General features: G+C 35.5%; 1 protein-coding gene across 1 annotated transcript in view; it reads right to left on the reverse strand.

The window, feature by feature from the left end:
• HFM1 (helicase for meiosis 1) overlaps window positions 1-20,144 on the reverse strand; it is a 94,107-nt gene that overhangs the window by 15,168 nt on the left and 58,795 nt on the right. The window contains exons 25-32 of the mRNA XM_055340597.1: window positions 18,581-18,666; window positions 18,275-18,358; window positions 17,982-18,139; window positions 16,508-16,611; window positions 15,909-16,055; window positions 3,527-3,607; window positions 2,902-3,017; window positions 475-554 (exon numbers count right to left, since the gene is read on the reverse strand). Of these exons, the coding sequence (XP_055196572.1) occupies window positions 475-554; window positions 2,902-3,017; window positions 3,527-3,607; window positions 15,909-16,055; window positions 16,508-16,611; window positions 17,982-18,139; window positions 18,275-18,358; window positions 18,581-18,666 (856 nt within the window). The remainder of the gene's footprint in view (window positions 1-474; window positions 555-2,901; window positions 3,018-3,526; window positions 3,608-15,908; window positions 16,056-16,507; window positions 16,612-17,981; window positions 18,140-18,274; window positions 18,359-18,580; window positions 18,667-20,144) is intronic.

A 20,144-nucleotide genomic window follows, 5' to 3' on the forward strand; every position in this document is an offset into this window, starting at 1 on the left:
TTACCTGTTAAATTTAGAAGGCAGAGAAAGCTGAGGGCATGACATAGGATGAGTAGTTTCCCATGAAAGACGTGATTCAATGAATGTTAAAATGTAACTGTAGAGTTCTCAATAAATTTAGATAACCAAACTCTTATGATGTCATTACTTCATTATGGGATGAAATAATTACTATAATTTTTTTTAAAGATTTTATTCGTTTATTCATGAGAGAGAGAGAGAGAGAGAGGCAGAGACACAGGCAGAGGGAGAAGCAGGCTCCATGCAGGGAGCCCGACGTGGGACTCGATCCCGGGTCTTCAAGGTCAGGCCCTGGGCTGAAGGTGGTACTAAACCGCTGAGCCACCCGGGCTGCCCAATTACTACAATTTGAATGTAGCCAGTGTTCACCTTTCACTGAATACATGATTATTTTGGAAGAGCAAGGAGTTTATTATAACCATTCTACGTTGGATAGTAACGTTATATTTGTACCTTGATATACTGGGAACAGAAGGTTTTGGAGTAAAACCAAATTCTTTAAGGTCCACACTTCGAGATTTATTCATTTGCATCTATTAATGAAAAAAGTCCAACTGTCAATTTCACACCCAACACTTTTTAACAAATAAGCCAAATAGCAAAAGTCCTGCTGGTACATTAAGTCCCCAAACCAATGGATTATGAAAAACTCAGGCTAGTTCTCAAATCAAATCTCCTTCTTAGGCGCTTCTTAAATGTTTATATTCTTCATTGTTCTTTACCAGGCTTTCTTCTCCCTCTACACATTTTCAAAGATCTCATTTACTTCATGACATCAATTATCATCTACAACTGAATGACTCTCAAATCTATATTTCTAATTCAGCTCCTTCTCCTGATTTTTAAACAGCTATATACAACTGTCTGTAGAACATCTTTACAGATGTCCATCTTTACAGATATCTTGCAGACTTCTAAATTCAATATTTTCCCTTAAGCTTATTTTATATCTACTTCTCCAAACTTGCTTTTTCTTTGGAGTTTCCACCCTAGTGAGGCCTCATTTTTTTCCTAGTTGCTCAATCCAGAAAGCTGGCCATCATTTTTACTCCTTCTACTTCACCCTTCATAAGCAATTAAGTACCAAGGTAGTTGATTTTATCTCTGAAAAATGCCTTAAACCTAGCTACTTCTTTCCACTGCTACTGCAGGCCATCATCTTGCCTGGATTATTGTAAAACCCATCTAATGAGTCCTTATGTTCCTCTTCTATCATCCTCTAATCCATTCTCTACATTGAATCTGGAGTGAACTTTAGAAAATCCAATTCTGATCATGTCACTGATTAAAGCCCTTCAGTGGCTTCCCAATACTTCCAGGATAAAGTCCAAATCCTTAAAATAGCAAAAAGGCTTTCATTATCTAGCTCTTACTTACCTCTTCAGTCTCATCTCTCTCTACTCCCTTACTTGTGATTGAACTCCTGACACACTGTGTAACTTCAGTGTTTTAAAAGATCTCTGTTTCTTTCTCAGGTATGGACCACTGCATATTTTCTGTCTGGAATACTCTTCTATCCTTCTCTACTACCACTATGATGCCTACCTCTCCATACCTGGCTTATGCCTATATATCCTTAAAATCTCAATCATGTTTATTTGAAATCCTTTCCTGGTCTATCACTTTTAAGCTATCTTACACGTCTGTCACAGAATCATTCATCACACTACATTGAAAAAGTCTACTTAGTTATTTGTATCCTTCACCCAACTATAAGCTCTCTGAGGATTGGGACTAAAACTCTTATTTACTGCCATCTCTTAGCACCGATCACAGTATTTATAGCATATTGTTGGTGCTCAATGAATATGGAAGGGGGCACTTGGCTGGCTCAGTTGAAGAGCATGAGACTCTTGATTTCAGAGTTATGGGTTTGAACCCTGTGTTGGGTGCACAGACTACTAAAAATAATAACTTTTTTTTAAGAGAGGAAGACAGAGAAAGAGGGGAAGTTGTACAGGGGGAGAGAGAGAGAATCTTAAGCAAGCTCCACACCCAGCACAGAACCCAACATGGGGATCGATTTCACTACCCTGAGATCATGACCTGAGCTGAAATCAAGAGTCAGACACTTAACTGACGGAGCCATGTAAGTGCACCAATTAAACAAACTTTTAAAAAATGGATATGGAAGGAAAGAAGGAATAATATGGAATGGGAAGGAAGGAAGAAAGAAAGGAGGGGGTGGGAGGGAGGAGAAAAACCTTGGAGCTACTAAAAAATTATTCTCTAAGAGAAGGTGGTGGTGTTAGAAACTACATGCCTCTGCCTCTTTCTCAATATTCCCCTTGTTTTAGCCTCATGACTTAAAATCTTCATTCTTATTAAAGCCCTAGAAATGCAGACACTCTGCCATTTTCTTGCCTTGTTTCTGTTGCCTGATCAATTATTTTGCCCTGGATGTGGTGACGTAGGGTTAGAATAAGTCTGCTAGTGACCAGCCTATCAACCGGTAGGAACAACCATACTTTCATGACTTGGAAAGGAGGCTCTTGCTCAGTACTCATCTAGGTACTTGAATCAAAATCAACCTCAGACTTTCCATACCACTCCAGCACAGAGAGAACCAGAAAAGGGCAAGCATGTCTAGTTTTAATTGCCAAACCAAGCCAAGTGACATATCCCTCTCCATTTCCCTCTTTTTTAGTCAAACACTAATAAGGGGCTGTAGAACTATGTCCCAAAAGTAGATTTACAGACTAATTATTAAGAAGTACAATATTTTACCCTTTAGAAACAATTTGAAAAATGGCTATCCTCCTAGACAAGCCCTCAAGTAACTAAAGTACACTTTGGATACATACCTAATTGATACAAAGAATAAAGGAATATTCAAATACATTAAATTACAGAACAAGGGTAAATACTATTAAAACTTACCTTGAGACGTTTAACCGGAGGAAGTGATGAAACAGCATTCCTGTTTCTTAAATCGGATAAATATGAAGAGATTGTTGGCTCTTTTGTTTCTGACTTTTGTGCCACTCCAGTTTTACCTATGAAAAGAAATTCTAGATTCTTAGGTAGTATTCATGTAAAGCCAAATTTCTTCTTAATTTCTTTTTAAATTTTTTTAAAATTTAAATTAAATTTAGTTAGCATATATTATTAGTTTCAGGGGCAGATCTTCATAATTTCTAATCTAATTTTTTTTCATGTTACCAATAAAGAAAGAAAATTATTTGAGTTATAAATTGAATAATATAAATATCACACATAGGTAATTAGGATGTCATTACTATTCAAAGACCTTTCAATTTTATTTTATTTATTTTTTAAAAGATTTTATTTATTTATTTATTCATGAGAGACAGAGAGAGAGGCAGAGACATAGGCAGAGGGAGAAGCAGGCTCTCTGTGGGGAGCCTAATGCAGTACTCAATCTCAGGCCCCTGGCTGGGATCATGCCCTGAGCCAAAGGCAGATGCTGAACGACTGAGCCACCCAGGTGTCCCAAGCTCTTTCAATTTTAAAATCTGAAATAAACTTATTTTATGGAACTCACAGCAGTCATGTCCACATGTCTGTTTATTTTTACAGTGATGATTACATTCTCGGTTCCCAGGTTTTCTGCAAGCAGTCATTCCTAAATCAATATAAGAAAAACAAACCTATTTTTTACTACAGTTTATTTCCTTTCAGGCAGTACAAAAGTTTATGATTTTCACACTTCTTCAAATGTTAGCCCTTTTAATATATAATTTTTTAAAAATATTTTATTTACTTATTCATGAGAGACACACAGAGAGAAGCAGAGAAACAGGCAGAGGGAGAAGCAGGCTCCACGCAGGGAGCCTGACGTGGGACTCGATCCTGGGACTCCAGAATCAGGCCCTGGGCCAAAGGCAGAAGCTAAACTGCTGAGCCACCTGGGGATCCCTAATATATAATTTTTAAAATGGTATTTTTGATAACAGCTAGTCCCTGCTGACTATTAGCCCAATTTCAACTCTTCACAAGGAGTATCAACCCACCTATAAGCTTCTCTTCACCTCCCTGATATAAATAGAGCCAAATTAAATAAATAAATAAATAAATAAATAAATAAATAAATAAAGTCAAATACCACAAACTATCAGTAATTCTTATCTTGAATGAGATAAGAATAAGGGTGGGGTTTTGAAACTTCCCTGTTACTTTATACTTATACATAAGAAGAACCTGGAAAGAAGCAAACATCATGGCATTTTGATGGTATCAGTGATAGTTTTTAGTACTTAGGATATCATAAGTATTTAATAAATGTTAAAAATATATGTTTTAGGGGTATAAGAAATTTGCTGTAGAATTCACAGAGAAAGGAGATTGCTTCCAGGTTGACCCCAGGCTAGCATATCCAAATACATAATTTATTCTTTATTTAGTATTTCAAATAGGCTTTTTCTTGATCTTAGTAACATGGGGGAAGGGAGAGACATCTGAACTGACAGGATCTGGACATAAGAAGAGGATCAGGGAAAGATATTCTAGATAGAGGGTATAATACTCAAAAGACAGCAAACCATAGACTGTAGAAAGAGAAATAAGTTGACTTTTGCTAAAATGTAGATTTTAATTGAACTAGAAATGTTGGAGAACCTTTATAACCTGTTATGGTCCTTTTTTTTTTTTTTTTTTTTTTATTTACGATAGTCACAGAGAGACAGAGAAAGAGAGGCAGAGACACAGGCAGATGGAGAAGCAGGTTCCATGCACCGGTAGCCCGACGTGGGATTCAATCCCAGGTCTCCAGGATCGCGCCCTGGGCCAAAGGCAGGCGCTAAACCGCTGCGCCACCCAGTGATCCCTGTATGGTCCTTTATTCTTCATTTTCAGTGCTATTGTTCAGTCAATCCTTTTCAAGACCTAGCACATTTAGATAATGATAATATTTGTATAGCACCCTGGAGTAAATGGATAAGGCCACTTACCTTAGGCAACTGCTAGATGCCTTAAGGGCCTAACAGATCAATGTATTGGGTAGTGATAAAGTAATTAAACATCCCTGGCAGCTGGAAGCTGACAGTTTGAACCACAGTGTTCCCAACTGAATATAAATAATTTTGGCAGAATATAAACAATACTGAGATAAGGCCATTCTGTGACTAGCAAAGATTGAAATATGACTACTATGTAATTATTTCTGAAACTTGAAGCAAGGACACTCAAGAACCACAAAAATAACTAAACATCCCCCTCTTCTGGCTAACACAAATGACTACTATTTCCTTAATTCTCCCATCTCCAAGATAAGATATACCAAAATATCCAATACTTCACTTTTTGAAAGTATCCAATTAGAACTGACTTCTGCTCTCTCTAAACCCTCCTAAGAATCACCAGCACAAGCTGAAATCCTATAAATAAGCTCCCAACCTCCTGAGATAACCCACAGCTCTAGCAGTTCAAAAATACTTAACTTTCCTCAAATACAGGTGTGTTCCCAGTGGTCTTTGAATGAAAAGTTTCATATTTGAAGTCCTCCACAACATAATTTGAGTCTCCCTTTCTGGTACTCCTATTAACACTAATCCATCAAAACACATTCACTTGCCATTATTCAAATCGTCTCAAGACTTTCTATGATTGTACCTTTGATATTACCTCTTATCTTAGAAGCTGCTCACTTCTTTGTCTACCAGAAGCTTATCAACTTTCAAGGTCAACTTTAAATGGTAACTCTATTATGGACATCTATCCTTATCACCCCATCTGAAGTGATTTCTCTATCCTCTGAGCCCCTAGAGAATTTCTTTGTCCCTATTGCTCACTGCATGCTGCCTTATATATTTACGTGGGAAGCACAGTGGTGACGTATAGAGCACTCTAAAGTAAGAATACATGAGTTTTAATATTGGCTCTTATCTGTAAAAAATAGATTAAAAATACCTGTTTTGTTTACCTCACAGAAATGAAAAAGATAGAATGAAATTAAGTATGTGAAAGCATTTTAAAATTAAGTGATAGAGCATGGATTATCTTTACTATTATTACTTAATTAAGGATTAAACAAGTAACTATAAAATTAAAATTGTCCAGAGTGCTATGAAAGAGAGGAGTACAGTGCTATATGATAACTGGAGGCATTGTCCTAGTCAGGAATGTCTTGGAAAGCTTCCCTAAGAAGCAACAAATGAGTTTAGGATTAAAGAAAGAATGGGAATTAAGAAGGCAAAGAGGCAGAAGAAAGAGTACTTCAGGCCGAAGGGATGGCATATGCAAAAGCTCTATGACAAGAGAAAGCATGGCATGTCAGAGAAATTGAAAGATCAGTGTGGCTGATGCCCAGCAAGTAAAGAAAGCAGGCAAGTGATGAGAGGAGAAAGGTCAGGCTGTATTTGTAGAATGGCTCTACCGTGGTACCTTGGCAATTTCATGTCTCTACATAGGCCATATCTAAGACTCAACCATTTACAGAATGCCCACTGATCCTCCTTGGGACATGTCAGGATAGGCAGTCTTGTGAGGAGATGCTAAAAGCCACTTCTCATTTGGCTCTCTATCTGGCATAAGACCGCCTTGAAGTAGTCTCTCATCTGCCTCTGGTTCCAGTAAGGCACTGGATTTTCTACCTTGCCCCTTCCAAATGCAGGCTATAAAGTCACTTAACTGCAGCCTAGAGCTAATGTTTCAAAAACAAAACAACCCACCATTTGTGTTATCTGGCCCTTCCAGTTCAGTGTCATCCTGTGAGATTAGAAATGCAAACAACTGATAACATGTTGATCTTGTTTTGCTGTCTATGAAAGTTATAAACTATCGAGATCCATTTAGGTTTCTTGTGTCCTTACCAGACAATTCTACAGAGGTGAGGCAAGACTATCTAGCAGCTGCCGTCCCATTGCAGGAACTGACTGACCACATGACAGTATGGGATGTTAATGATTTGGATCTTTTATTCCAAGACCTAGGTTTTATTCTAAAACCACTACAGTGATTTAATCAAGAAAGGAACATAATTAAACTTGCATTTTGAAAAAGGGCTACCAAAAGAGTCTAGGCAAAAAAAAAAAGGTAACTCAATCTAGAGTGGTGATAGTAGTAGAGTCAGAGAATGGGCTGACTTGAGAGCTAAACAGCAGGTAAAAATATTTTTAATACAGAATCAAGTGAAGCACTTTTCTTTCTTGAGCAGCATATTGTTTTCCCTGTAGTTTTACTGCCTTTCCTTTAGTGTAGCAATATCTATCTTAAATTTAAGTGTATTTGATATTTCAGAGACAAAAACAAATATTGGAGACACCACATATTTATTCTCCGTTCATAGATAACTCCTTTCTTGAGCCCTCCATCTTCCTCCTAATGCAATGTAGGCCTTCCTATAGCTGTTATCCCAAATTTCCTTTCATTAGGCTTCTTGAGTCAATCCACTATTCTCAGGATCTTTGATTTTTTCTTTCTTGGTTAACTTTGTTATATTTTGCTCATCCTCAAGCAACTGCCTCAGAAAAGATACGTGTGAGTTGAACTTTCTAAATCTTTGAATGTATTAAGATTATTTTACTTTCACACTTAATAGTTTGGCTGGGTATAGAACACAGAGTTGAAAATCATTTTTCCCTAAACTTTTAAGACTATTGTCTTCTACCATCCAGTGTTGCTAATAAAGATTAACAAAATTTCAATTTTTGTTCCTTGGAAGCATTTATTAATTTCTCTTTATCCATGATATTCTGAAATGTTGCAGTTACTCCTCCTTTGTAGATATTCTTTCATTCATCCTAACTAGCACTGAGTAAGCCTTTTTGACGTGCAAATCTGTATCTCCAAGTGTAGAAAATTTTCTTAAATTATTTTTTCTGATTTGTTTGTTCTCTCTTTCTGGAACACTTATAAGTCAGTTATCACACTCCTAGATTTCCCTTTCTCTCTTATATTTTTTCTTCCTTCCAGATAATCAGACTATCCAGATAAATAGCAAAACTGAGATTCTAACTAAGGTCGTCTAATTCCAGAGCCTGATCTCTCAACACCCTGCTTCCCTAGTTATACTAGCTATCTTAATTCTCCCCCAAATAATACACTTAATTTACATAGGGAAGAAATCATAGGACTTGGGGATGGGTAGACTAGGAGGAAATGCCTTGTAGGTTGTTTTGCAATAAGGGATAAGGAATTGCCTTGTTTCTTAATTCAAGGACTCCTAATAGATGCATTTCTATACATCACCACAAGATGGTGTACAATGACTACACACATTTATTCCCAGTGGTTGAAAACTGCCATTTGGGAGTCAAATTTTAGAGGTTCTGGAGACTCCCACAAATTTCAAGGCAGAGTTGGCAAGTCTTGTTGGGAACGAAGACCGTATATACAAGTTTGTTTATAGAATATTAGCATATGGATATTAATGATCTAAATGACAAAAAAAATTTATTTCTTTTAGAAATGGTATTTAGAAAAATATAAGTGGTCCCCCATCTCCAACCCACTTGCCGTATCTTGAGAATTGTTTTAACTTGTCTTTTTTTTTTTAAGGTTTTATTTATTTATTCATGAAAGACACAGAGAGAGAGGTAGAGACACAGGCAGAGGAAGAAGCAGGCTCCATGCAGGAAGCCCGATGCAGGACTCGATTCCGGGACTCCAGAATCACGCCCTGAGCTGAAGACAGATGCTCAACTGCTGAGCCACACAGGCATCCCTTAACTTGTCTTAATATCAAATATAAGCTTCCAGAGATTTATAATTGGAAAAATTAGGTTCTCAAAGAAAATTGACGTAAGCTGTATTCTTAGGTGTAACGTTAATAGATCCCATACTACAAAACTATATAATCTGAAATGCATATATTTTCATAGTTTTCTCACATGTGTATTTGAAGGTTTTTAAGGCCCCCCCCAATACTAAGGATTTAAAGTAAAATAAATTTATTAATGGCAACTAGAACTGTATTTAAGGAAAATATTTAAAATTAACAGGGTCAGTTAATAATTTTTAACTATATTATGTGAATTAAGGCACATACTTTAGTTTGTATATATGGCCCGATAATTTGATATTATAATACTAAAATATGTGTTGAACTTGTGAGCACATTTAGAAACAATTATTTAGCAACTACAGTCTCTGAACTGAATATCACTTTGTATCATTTAATAATGAGAGATCAATTCAGAAGAACTGAAACGTGGATTGTTTTGAAAAAGCCCAAATTTTGTTGTCATAACCTTAGTAGAGTAAACCTATGATCCCTTCATTGTGTCACTTATTAAGAAAGATGCAGATAGGGTGTATGTATGTTATGTTTAAAAGTATAATTATGTATCTTTATTTGGGGACATATGAATTTGCATATAAGAACTGAATTATATAATTGGAATGTTCATAAGCTTTGGGATAGTTGAAAAATAGATTCAAAGGGGTACATGCATCCCAATGTTTATTTATTTATTTATTTATTTATTTATTTTTAATTTATGATAGGCACACAGTGAGAGAGAGAGAGGCAGAGACACAGGCAGAGGGAGAAGCAGGCTCCATACACCGGGAGCCCGACGTGGGATTCGATCCCGGGTCTCCAGGATCGCGCCCTGGGCCAAAGGCAGGCACTGAACCGCTGCGCCACCCAGGGATCCCTATTTATTTATTTATTAATGAGAGACAGAGAGAGAGAGAAGAGACAGAGACACAGGCAGAGGGAGAAGCAGGCTCCATGCAGGGAGCCTGACCTGGGACTCGATCCCAGGTCTCCAGGATCAGGCCCCGGGCTGAAGGTGGCGCTAAACCGCTGAGCCACCTGGGCTGCCCCGCATCCCAATGTTTATAGCAGCATTATCAGAATAGCCAAAATCTGGAAAGTGCCCTAATGTCCATCAACTGATGAATAGGAAAAAAAGGTGTGGTATATGTATATATATAATGGAATATCACTCAGCCATCAAAAATAATGAAATCTTGCCATTTGCAAGGATGTGGATAGACCTAGAATGTGTTATGCTAAGAGAAATAAGTCAGAGAAAGAAATACCATATGATTTCGTTCATATGTGGAATTTGAGAAACAAGAAAGATGAACATAGGGCAAGGGGGAGAAAAAGAGAGGGAGACAAACCATAAGCAAATCTTAATGACAGAGAACTGAAGGCTGATGGAGGGAGGAGAGTGGGAAGGGGTTAGATGGGTGATGGGTATTAAGGAGGGCACTTGTTATGATGAATACCAGGTGTTCTAAGTGAAAGATCACTGAATTCTACTCTTGAAACCAACATTGCACTATATGTTAACTAACTAGAATTTAAATAAAAATTAGGAAAAAAATATTTGGGATGGTTGTGTGTATATTTATGTGAAGGGTGTGTGTGTGTGTGTGTGTGTGTGTGTGTGTGTGATAAAATATTATTTGTCTGATAGGAAGCATCTTTTATCTGTTTTCAAAGGATTCTGCAAAATAGGTAGGAAACTTCTGCCCTTGTAAAAGGCTCATGCTAGCAGAAAGTAAACATTCCAACTTTTCACTACAATCTTAAGTAACAAACAATTCAAGCTACTTTAAACAAATATAGCTGGTGAGTGGAGGAAATGTGTTACATGGACACAAAAATGTCACAGAATCGAAAAGCAGTTCAGCAAGGCATCAGAAGGGATTGAACCCAAGAAATGGGAAGTCATCAGAATCCCAGCTCTGGCACTCTCGTCTTTGCACCTCCTGTTCCTCTGCTTCAGTTTTCTCTTCCAAAGTGCAGCTGTGATCTTTTCTGAATGTGGTAAAGGATGGTCACCTGATGCCTCTGAGTCTATATTATCTGCGTGCAGCTCTAATTCTAAATTGTCTTTCTTAAAATGATTTCTGATGCTACTGTAAATGGTATTTTAAAAATTATTATTTCTATCTCTCTTTTGTTTGCTTGGGCATAGTAATACAATTGTTTTTCAAATGTTTTAGTTGAAATATAATTTATACCATAAAATCTACCCTTTTAAAGTGTACAATTTGTCTTTAATTCTGTACTCTCAAATATATTCCACTGATCTATATATCTATTATTATGCCAGTACAACATTGTCTTGATTACACGGCTTTGTAATAAGTTTTGAAATAAGGAATTGTGAGTCCTCTATCCTTGTTCTTTTTTTTTTTTAATAGATTGATTGGCTAATTTGGATCCCTCACATTCCCATGAATTTTAAAATCAGCTTGTGAATTTCTGCCAAAAGCAGAGCTAGGGTTTTGACAGAGATTGCAGTGATCTGCGGATTGATTTGGAAAATGTCGCCCCCTTAACAATATTACGACATCCAATTCATGAACATAGAATATCTTTCCATTTATTTATATCTTCTTTAATTTCTCTCAGTGGGGTTTGTAGTTTCCTGTGTTCACATCTTGCATTAATTTTATTACATGTATTCTTAAATATTTTATTATTTTTAGTGCTATTGTAATTTAATATTGACTCTGTATCCAGTAATATTTCTAAATTTATATATTAGTTCCAGTGTGTCTGTGGAGTCTTTTGGGTTTTCTAAGTATATAATCATGTTGCTTTTAAGTAATGAGAGCTCATTTCTTTCTGTTTTTTTTTTTAAATTTAAAGATTGTATTTATTTACTCATGAGAAACACAGACAGAGAGGCAGAGACATAGGCACAGAGAAGTAGGGTCCTTGCAGGAAGGGAGTAGGACTCGATCCTAGGACCCCGGGATCATGACCCGAGCTGATGGCAGACTATCAGGCACCCCTGAGAGTTTATTCCTTTCTTCCCAATCCTTATCACTTTTATTTCTTTTTATTACAGAACTGTATTGACTAGAACTTCTAACCCAATGTTAAATATAGTAATAGAGAACATTTTTATATCATCTTCTATCTAAATAGGAAAGCCTTAAAACTATTTCACTATTGTGCATGACATTTGTTATATATTTTTTTAATAAAAAATGAGCATTAAAATACAAAGAGAATTGATTTTTGTCAAACTTTTTTGACCTCTATCAAGATGATCACATAGTTTCTTTTTCTCTCTTTTTTTATTCCTGCTAATGTAGTGAAATACATGAATGCTAAGGGTGAAACAAGCCATGCTTAATTGTACTGTATTATGCTTTTTATTTTTTTTTATTTTATTTACTTATTTATGATAGTCACACACAGAGAGAGAGAGAGAGAGAGGCAGAGACATAGGCAGAGGGAGAAGCAGGCTCCATGCACTGGGAGCCCGATGTGGGATTCGATCCCGGGTCTCCAGGATCGCGCCCTGGGCCAAAGGCAGGCGCCAAACCGCTGCGCCACCCAGGGATCCTTGTATTATGCTTTTTAAATATATGGCTGGATTCAACTCGCTAATTTTGTTAAGAAACTTTTGGATCTATTTCCATGAGATACATTGGTCAATAATTTCTCTTTCTTTTAATGTCCTTGTCAGGATTTGACATCAAGATATCCATGTTGGTCCTGTTCAAAAAAAGCATTAGAAAATATTTTCTATCCTATGAAAAAATTTGGCTAAGTTTGATTATTATTTTTCCTAAATGTTTGGGGGAAATTTACCAATAAGATCACCAGTCCCTCAGGATTTCTTTGTGAAAAGATTTTTTTTAAGATTTTATTTATTTATTCATGAGAGACACAGAGAGAGGCAGAGACAGGAGAAGCAGGCTCCATGTAAGGAGCCCAATATGGGACTTGATCACCGGACTCCGGGATCATGCCCTGAGCCGAAGGCAGATGCCCAACAACTGATCCACCCAGGCGTCCCTGTGGAAAGATTTTTAATTGCTTCAATTCTATTACAAGTATCAGACTACTCAAAAAAATTTTTTTTCTGTTAGTTTTGGCTTCTGTCTTAGCTTTGTTGATTTTTCCTGTTGTACATTTACATTCTATATTTCATTCACTTCTGTTTTTATCTTTATTATTTCTGTACTTCTATATTCCTTATGTTTGATATGCTTTAGTCCTGAGGTTATAAGAGTATTTCTGTTGGGTGCCTGGGTGGCTCAGTGGTTGAGCATCTGCCTTTGGCTCCGACTGTGATCCTGGGGTTCCAGGATCGAGTCCCACATCAGGCTCCTCGCAGAGCCTGCTTCTCCCTCTGCCTGTATCTCTGTCTCTCATGAATAGATAAATAAAATCTTTTTTTAAAAAAAGTATTTTTGCATTTTAATTCTACATACATTTAAAACTCTACAAGTCATTTCAATTATTTTACAAGAGTTAATTTATATTTAGCCATTTTTTGCCCTTTCTAATATTTTTCATTCCCTTCAGCATTTCTGTACTTTCATCTGTGGTCATTTTCCTTTAAGGAACTCCCTCAAGTATCTCTTTTACTGACGGCCAATAAATTTAGTAATAGTGATGGAGTGCTTCAGTTTTGTTTTATTTTGTTTTCTTCTCAAAATGTCTCCATTTCACTTTCATTTTTAAAGATATTTTTCACTGGGCGTAGAAATCTTGGGTAGCAGTTTTTTGAAGCATTTTGAAGCTGTTGGTCCATTATCTTCTGTTTCTATCATCATAGTTGATAAATCAATCAGCTGTCAGTTTCACTGTTGCACCTTTGAAGGTAATGTGTAGTTTTTCTGTGGCTGCTTTTAAGATTTTCAGCAGTTTTGCTATAACATGCCCAACTGTGGTTTTCTGTGTACTTATCTCCTGGGTCTGCAAAGTTCTGAATCTATGAGCTGATATCTTTCTTACTTTGTAATATTCTCAGCCATTGTCTCTAAATATTGCATTTGTCCCATTCTTCTCTGTTTCAGAGATTTTAATTATGTACATTTTAGAACTTTTGAGTATTATGCTTTTTTGTGTTCTTTCCATTCTCTTATCTCTGGGCTTTGAGTATTTTTTTCTTGATATGTCTAACAGTACACAAATCCTGAGTCTGGCTATATCCAATCCATTATTAAACCTACCAATGAGTTTTTTCACTTCAGATATTGTATTTTTCAATTCAAGAAAGTCCATTTAAATCTCTGTATGGGTTACAATTTTCTGGTGAAATTTCCCAGCCTTTCACTATTTTTTTCCTTTATTTTCTTGAAAATATTAAATATAAAAAAAGAAAATATTAAATATAGTTATTTTACAATCTTTGAATGCTAGCTCTTTAATTTGAATCATCTACAGAGCTGCTTCACTTTCTTTACATTGTTTTTTTTTTTTTAAGATTTTATTTGTTCATGAGAGACACACACAGAGAGAGAGAGAGAGAGAGAGAGAGAGAGAGGCAGAGACACAGGCAGAGGGAGAAGCAGGCTCCATGCAGGGAACCTGATGTGGGACTCGATCCAGGGACTCCAGGATCGCACCCTGGGCTGAAAGCAAGCACTAAACTGCTGAGCCACCCAGGGATCCCCATCTTTACATTGTTAATTATCAGTCATATGGTCTTGCCTCTTTGAAAGTCTCATTTTTTATTGTGGCAGACATTGTGTCTGTAGATTCTAGATTATTTTGTATTACACCAAAGAAGGTTTCCTTTTCCTCTTTCAGGCAAACATGGTAAGTGGCTGATAATAGAAACTCTTTTTGAGAGCATGGCATACTCAAGCTTTTTAATTAAGAGCCTACAGGTCCTGGACTCCTCAGCCCTGAAATGGTTCTCCCTCTGGAATTTTAGTTCCTTTAATCTGCTTTCACAAATGTCCTAAAAATTATAATTTTTATAACTTGGGTAGACTTAATAGTTGTTGCTGTGAATGCCCTAGCCTGCCACAAACTACTGTATCCTACCCAGAAATGGGAGTTCTTCTGCACTTTTTTTTTTTTTTTGAGAGAGAACACGTGAGAGACACAAGCAGAGGTAAGGGCAGAGCGAGAGGGAGAAGCAGATGCCTCCCTAAGCAGGAAGCCCAATGAGGGGCCCAATCCTAGGATACAGGATCACAACCTGAGCCACAGGTAGATGTTTAACCAACTGAACCTCCCAGGTACCCTCCTCTGTGTTCTTTAAAGGGGAGGGAGATGAGTGTTAATGGGTTCACATGTGCTCTTCCTGCCTTCTTTCACTGCAGTTGCTATTACTACCAATTCAGAAAACATAACTGTTTAGGTTACTCTGGTAGGAGCCACAGTCTTCAAATTCCTCAATACCTATTAATTGCTCCCCTTACTTATAATTAGCAATCTGAATATGAACTCAGTATTGAATGATAATAGTTACTATTCACTTTTTATGTATGAGTAATATATTTAAATTTTTTCTTAAATCCTTACCATTTACAAATATATACTGAAACATTTACAGAGGCTATAATATGATATTCAATTTTCTTCAAAACATATAAGGGAAAAACTGAAGAGAGGTATAGATGAAACAATATAAGCCGTGACTTGATCATTGTTTAAGGTAGGTAATGAGTACATTAAGGTTCATTATACAGGTCTGTCTATTTTTGCATATGTTTGAAATACTCCATAATAAAAACAAATTGAAAAAAATTTTTTAAAGATTTTATTTATTTACTCATGAGAGACACACAGGGAGAATAGCAGAGACATAGGCAGAGGGAGAGGCTCTCTGTGGGGAACCTGATACGGGACTCAATCCCAGGACCCTGGGATCAGGACCTGAGCCAAAGGCAGATGCTCCACCACTGAGCCACCCATGCGCCCCCGTAATAAAAATTTTTAAACTCACTGTCATCTGGTTTGCCTCATCAAATCTACAAAGTCTTGTATATCATTTACTCTTCCCCAACAATAGCCATAAGAATAGAATGGGTATGAAAAAGAGGCATGTGTATCAAAAAACTAGACAAATAATTTGTGCTCCAAATATCACCCCAATTTGACAAATACTAATTATAAGAATTCCTACTACATATCATTAATGCAATTATTATGAAGCTTAAAGATCTAATTCCACAGTATCTGCATCTGAATGAAGCAGTACCATAACACTGATACTCCTCCCTAGCCATAACTTTAATGCAATAAAGGAATAATTATAGCTATTTACCTTTATTGGGTCCTGCTATAGTAGATCTATTTGAATGTTTAGAATGGGAAATCTCTGTTTCTGATTTTTTTCGCATAATTATTTGATTTCCAAGCCTCCTGGGTCCTAAGTAAAATACTGTAAATTTCTGCTGAATATCAAGTCCAACTAGAAAAAGGAAAAAAAGTATACAAGTACTTATTTAAGTCATATAAATCTAGCCATGAAATCATTTATTTGTTTTTATATTTCTCATATTTCTGTATCTTTTGAAATGAAAGAGCTAATAAGTCCAGGAAATAAAAATGTTAAAAAAGGGGGGGGGGGTTAAAAGTATCACAAATTAAAATTTATACACCACAAAAATAAAAATCAATGTTCCTACAATTTAAGTTTTATTATCGAAAAATAAAATACCTATAAATGAACAGATAAAATTTTAATTTTTTTAACCTAGTCCACGCTTTTACCTATCTAAATACATGGAACTTTCTTTAAAATTATTCATATTATTTAAATAAATTACCTTTACCCAGTATCATTTAAATTGCTTTTCTGTTTCAGCATGAAGGAAATTTTTAAATGTTATCATATTCTTTACATTACTTCAATGAACTTACCATACTCAGAACTAATTAGATTTATGCTAAGATCTTCAGATTTAAAAGCTCTCCTCACATCAATCTTTTTAGTCCAATTTCCAGCTTTTAGTAAAACAGAATCCCTGAAAAAAAGCAATGTATCATTTAAATAGTGATCCAAATACTAAATGAAATAATATATTAATCATCAAGGGCAGACTAACCCATAGATAGGTCCTATCTGGTAGTAAACTGAAGTCAGTACTGAAAACTATTTGCCGCAGATTCTGAGGAGGGAGAAATGGAGTGTCAATTCAGCTACCACAACCATAATTTTCTTAACTACATATTGACCAACAGCTGATTCCAAGTTGCGTTGCCTCCTTTCAGGCCCACCTGAATACGGAGTTGACATCAACAACCCATGAGCTTGCCCCAGTCACTACCACTTTTAAATGGTTATACACAGCTTACATGAATTTGTGAGAATTTGAATAGTATCTTTAAAATTCATGTAAAATAGTCTGTATCCACAAACATTACAAACCAGCAACCAATTTTGCGATTTAATTTATTTTAGATTTATATACTCAAGACTGCCTTCAGACTTAATTGTCACAGAGGACAAAGTCTCTATTTCTTTAGGAATAGACTACATTGCATAGAATATTTTAGAAAGATATCCTCCAGTACTCTGACAACAATGAAGAGATTCCCATTTCAGAGTCACTGCCAATCCTGAATTTACAAGTCAAATAATATGATTAGGAGCATAGGCTCTGGAGTCAGACTGCTTGGGTTTAAATCTAGACTTTGCTATAAACTACCTATATGACCTTGGCAAATTAAACTCTCAGTCTCAATTTCTTCCTCTATTAAATTAAGATAATGATAGCACCTGTCTATACAAAACTTAAACAATTCAACACCTGGAACCTACTAAGAGCTCGAAAAATATTGGCTATAGCTATAACTGATAATCTTAGAGTTTGCTTATGGCATCCTGGGAGAAAATAACAGTATCAGAAAAAAGGCTGATGTAAAAACCATAGAATGGCATGCTAGAGAACCAGGTGTAAGGAAAGATACCTCCTTTATATATTTGATCTTGTTGCCTGATCCTAAAATGAAGCTATAGTAGTTGGTTGGGTTTTAATTTGGAAATATTAGATATATCTTGAAGGAGCAGAAGGAAGGTAATCAAAGAGTACAGGTTGTGAATGGCGACAAGCAACAAAATAAGAAAGTTCAACAAAAGTGGGCTACAGCTACTCCTAAAGATCATTTATTCACTCGTTTCAAACCATGGTGATAGATTTCACACTTCGTTCATTTGAGTACTAACAACAGACCAATGTTAATACCTTCTTTAACAGACAAGAAACTACCCCATTACAGCATAAGGAAAATGTAATTTAATTAATCCCACAGTGGATTTTACTACTCTTTCTCAGCAGAATATTTCTTTTATAGTATATGCTTAGAAATAAAATCAAATGGAAATTATACTTACATAATTTTGTGCTTAAAAACCAGCTGGTTATCTGCATCACCTATGATTAAGGTAACATAGTGAGAATCTGGTGATGTTCTTCTAGCTTGTAGCTGTTCAAAGTTTCTTAATATAATTGTCACTAATATTTCTGCCATGGTATCACTGTATCTTGCAATCTTTAAAAAAAGGATAGGCATAAAAGGTGTTAAAAATAACCTTACTACTCATATTCAGTTCCAAGTCAGCTATAGGTAGCTTTATTCCTGAAAAGACAATGAAATACTTAAAAAAAAAACCCAGAAAATATTTACCTGTTCCACTTCAAGTTCATATTTTGGTAGATACATCACTGTTTCTTTTATTTGTGTTCCAAAAGGGGGGTGTCTATTTAAAATCTAAAAACATTTATATCATTATATTCTTACCATAAGAAGTTATTTTAGTATATTTTTTAGAGTCAATAGCTTTAATAATGCTTATTACCTAAAACCTTAAGTTAAAATACTTATGACTATGAGAAGGAAAACAATTTTTAAGAAAAAATAAAGATATAAAAAGTAAGCTTTAAAATTAGGATAAAATCCAGGTAACATTAGGAATAAGTGAATATTAAATACCAGTTCAAGTTCCCTTGCATCTGTTTCTTCTATTTTTTTAAAGGAAGTCAAACCTGCATTTACCATTGCATTTGACAATGTTATACCTGTGGAAAATTAATCAAATAGCAGTTCTTAAACAATCCATTTTAATCTACATCTATTCTTAAGCTTTCAACAATGACATTAGTAAAACAAATTTTTTTAAAGATTCAGATTAATAACTAATTCTTAAAGGTTTTTGAAAAAGTCTTCAGTTGGGTTAGTTGGGCTGTGACATTTATCCAATTGTTCATATTTATGTTTTCAAACTGAAATAAAACGTGTAGGTGCTTTATAGAAAAAAGGAGGAACTCTTTGGTCCATATGATGACTCAACCCTTATTTTTATCATATATCATCCATAGGAAGTATCAAGTAATTCCTATTGTTACATATTATAGTCATGTTTGAAAAAAGGCAACATGATTTATAGATGAGAATATTGCTTCATAAAGCTATGGCTCTCTGAGCATTTCTATCTGAGAAACAGAGTTTTATGCTTCTGTACTGAAATCAGATAATTTTACTCATTTAAAATGTTCAATTCCTCTCCATTGCATTTAGAATAGTGACAATTCCCTACCGTGAGCAAACTCCATTACCTATTTGACTTGATTACACAGCCTATGTGTCCCACTTAATTTGCTACCATTCCCCTCTTGCTGACTACTCTCTAGCCACATTAATTTTGATCCTCAAAAACATCAAGTTCACTTCCATCTTCATACTTTCTCTGTTACTACTTTAAGAAACTGGATATATAAAATTCTTATACTCACAAATGAATTTAACCAAACTCTGAAATAGGAGATACTGCCAGAAGTGTAAAATTCTAAAATATTACCATCTTGTCTAAGGCACATATACTGCTGGTGGGGATATTACACTCTATCTTTTTCCATACCTTTAACTATCCTTGGGAATTCCTCTTATTCGTTCTTAAGATACAACTCCTAGTATTAATAATTCCTTCATGTTCATTTTTCCTCAAAGCTTTTCCTGAATTTTATTTTTTTATAAACATTGTTGAAAATCAATTTGTATTCATTTTTTTTCCTGATGTTCAGGAAGGACTTAGATTTGCTTTTTTTTTTTTTAGACTCTCTCATTTTTCTATTGTATGAGTTTTGCTGAGCAATTTTTGCTTCTTTCTCTTCAGCCACACTGAGTAAGTGTAAAAAACACATTAGTGTTCAACAATTTGGAAGAGATGGAATGCAAATGATACCTGATTGACAATATTCTAGTAAGTCAGAAAGTCTGTATTTGTCCTTTTCAAATATAATGAAAATTTTCTAAGTAATAATTTATTCTAATTTCAAAAATTTCTGTAAGTTGTTACTTCCTAAATGTTTTATGGAACCTCCTTCCTACATTAGAATTATCTTTGTGAAATGGGCTCAGCATTTGGTTTGCCAGGAGTTCAGTAGAAAGGGGAGACTTAATGTCAAGAATCTCTCCTCTAACTTGACCTTACTTTCACAGCTAATTCCCAGGACTAGTCAGTCCCGCCATCCCACTGATATCAAACTTCAAGAATAAA

This window comes from Nyctereutes procyonoides, unplaced genomic scaffold (genome assembly GCF_905146905.1).
Source record: "Nyctereutes procyonoides isolate TBG_1078 unplaced genomic scaffold, NYPRO_anot_genome, whole genome shotgun sequence".
Classification (NCBI taxonomy): Eukaryota; Metazoa; Chordata; class Mammalia; order Carnivora; family Canidae; genus Nyctereutes; species Nyctereutes procyonoides.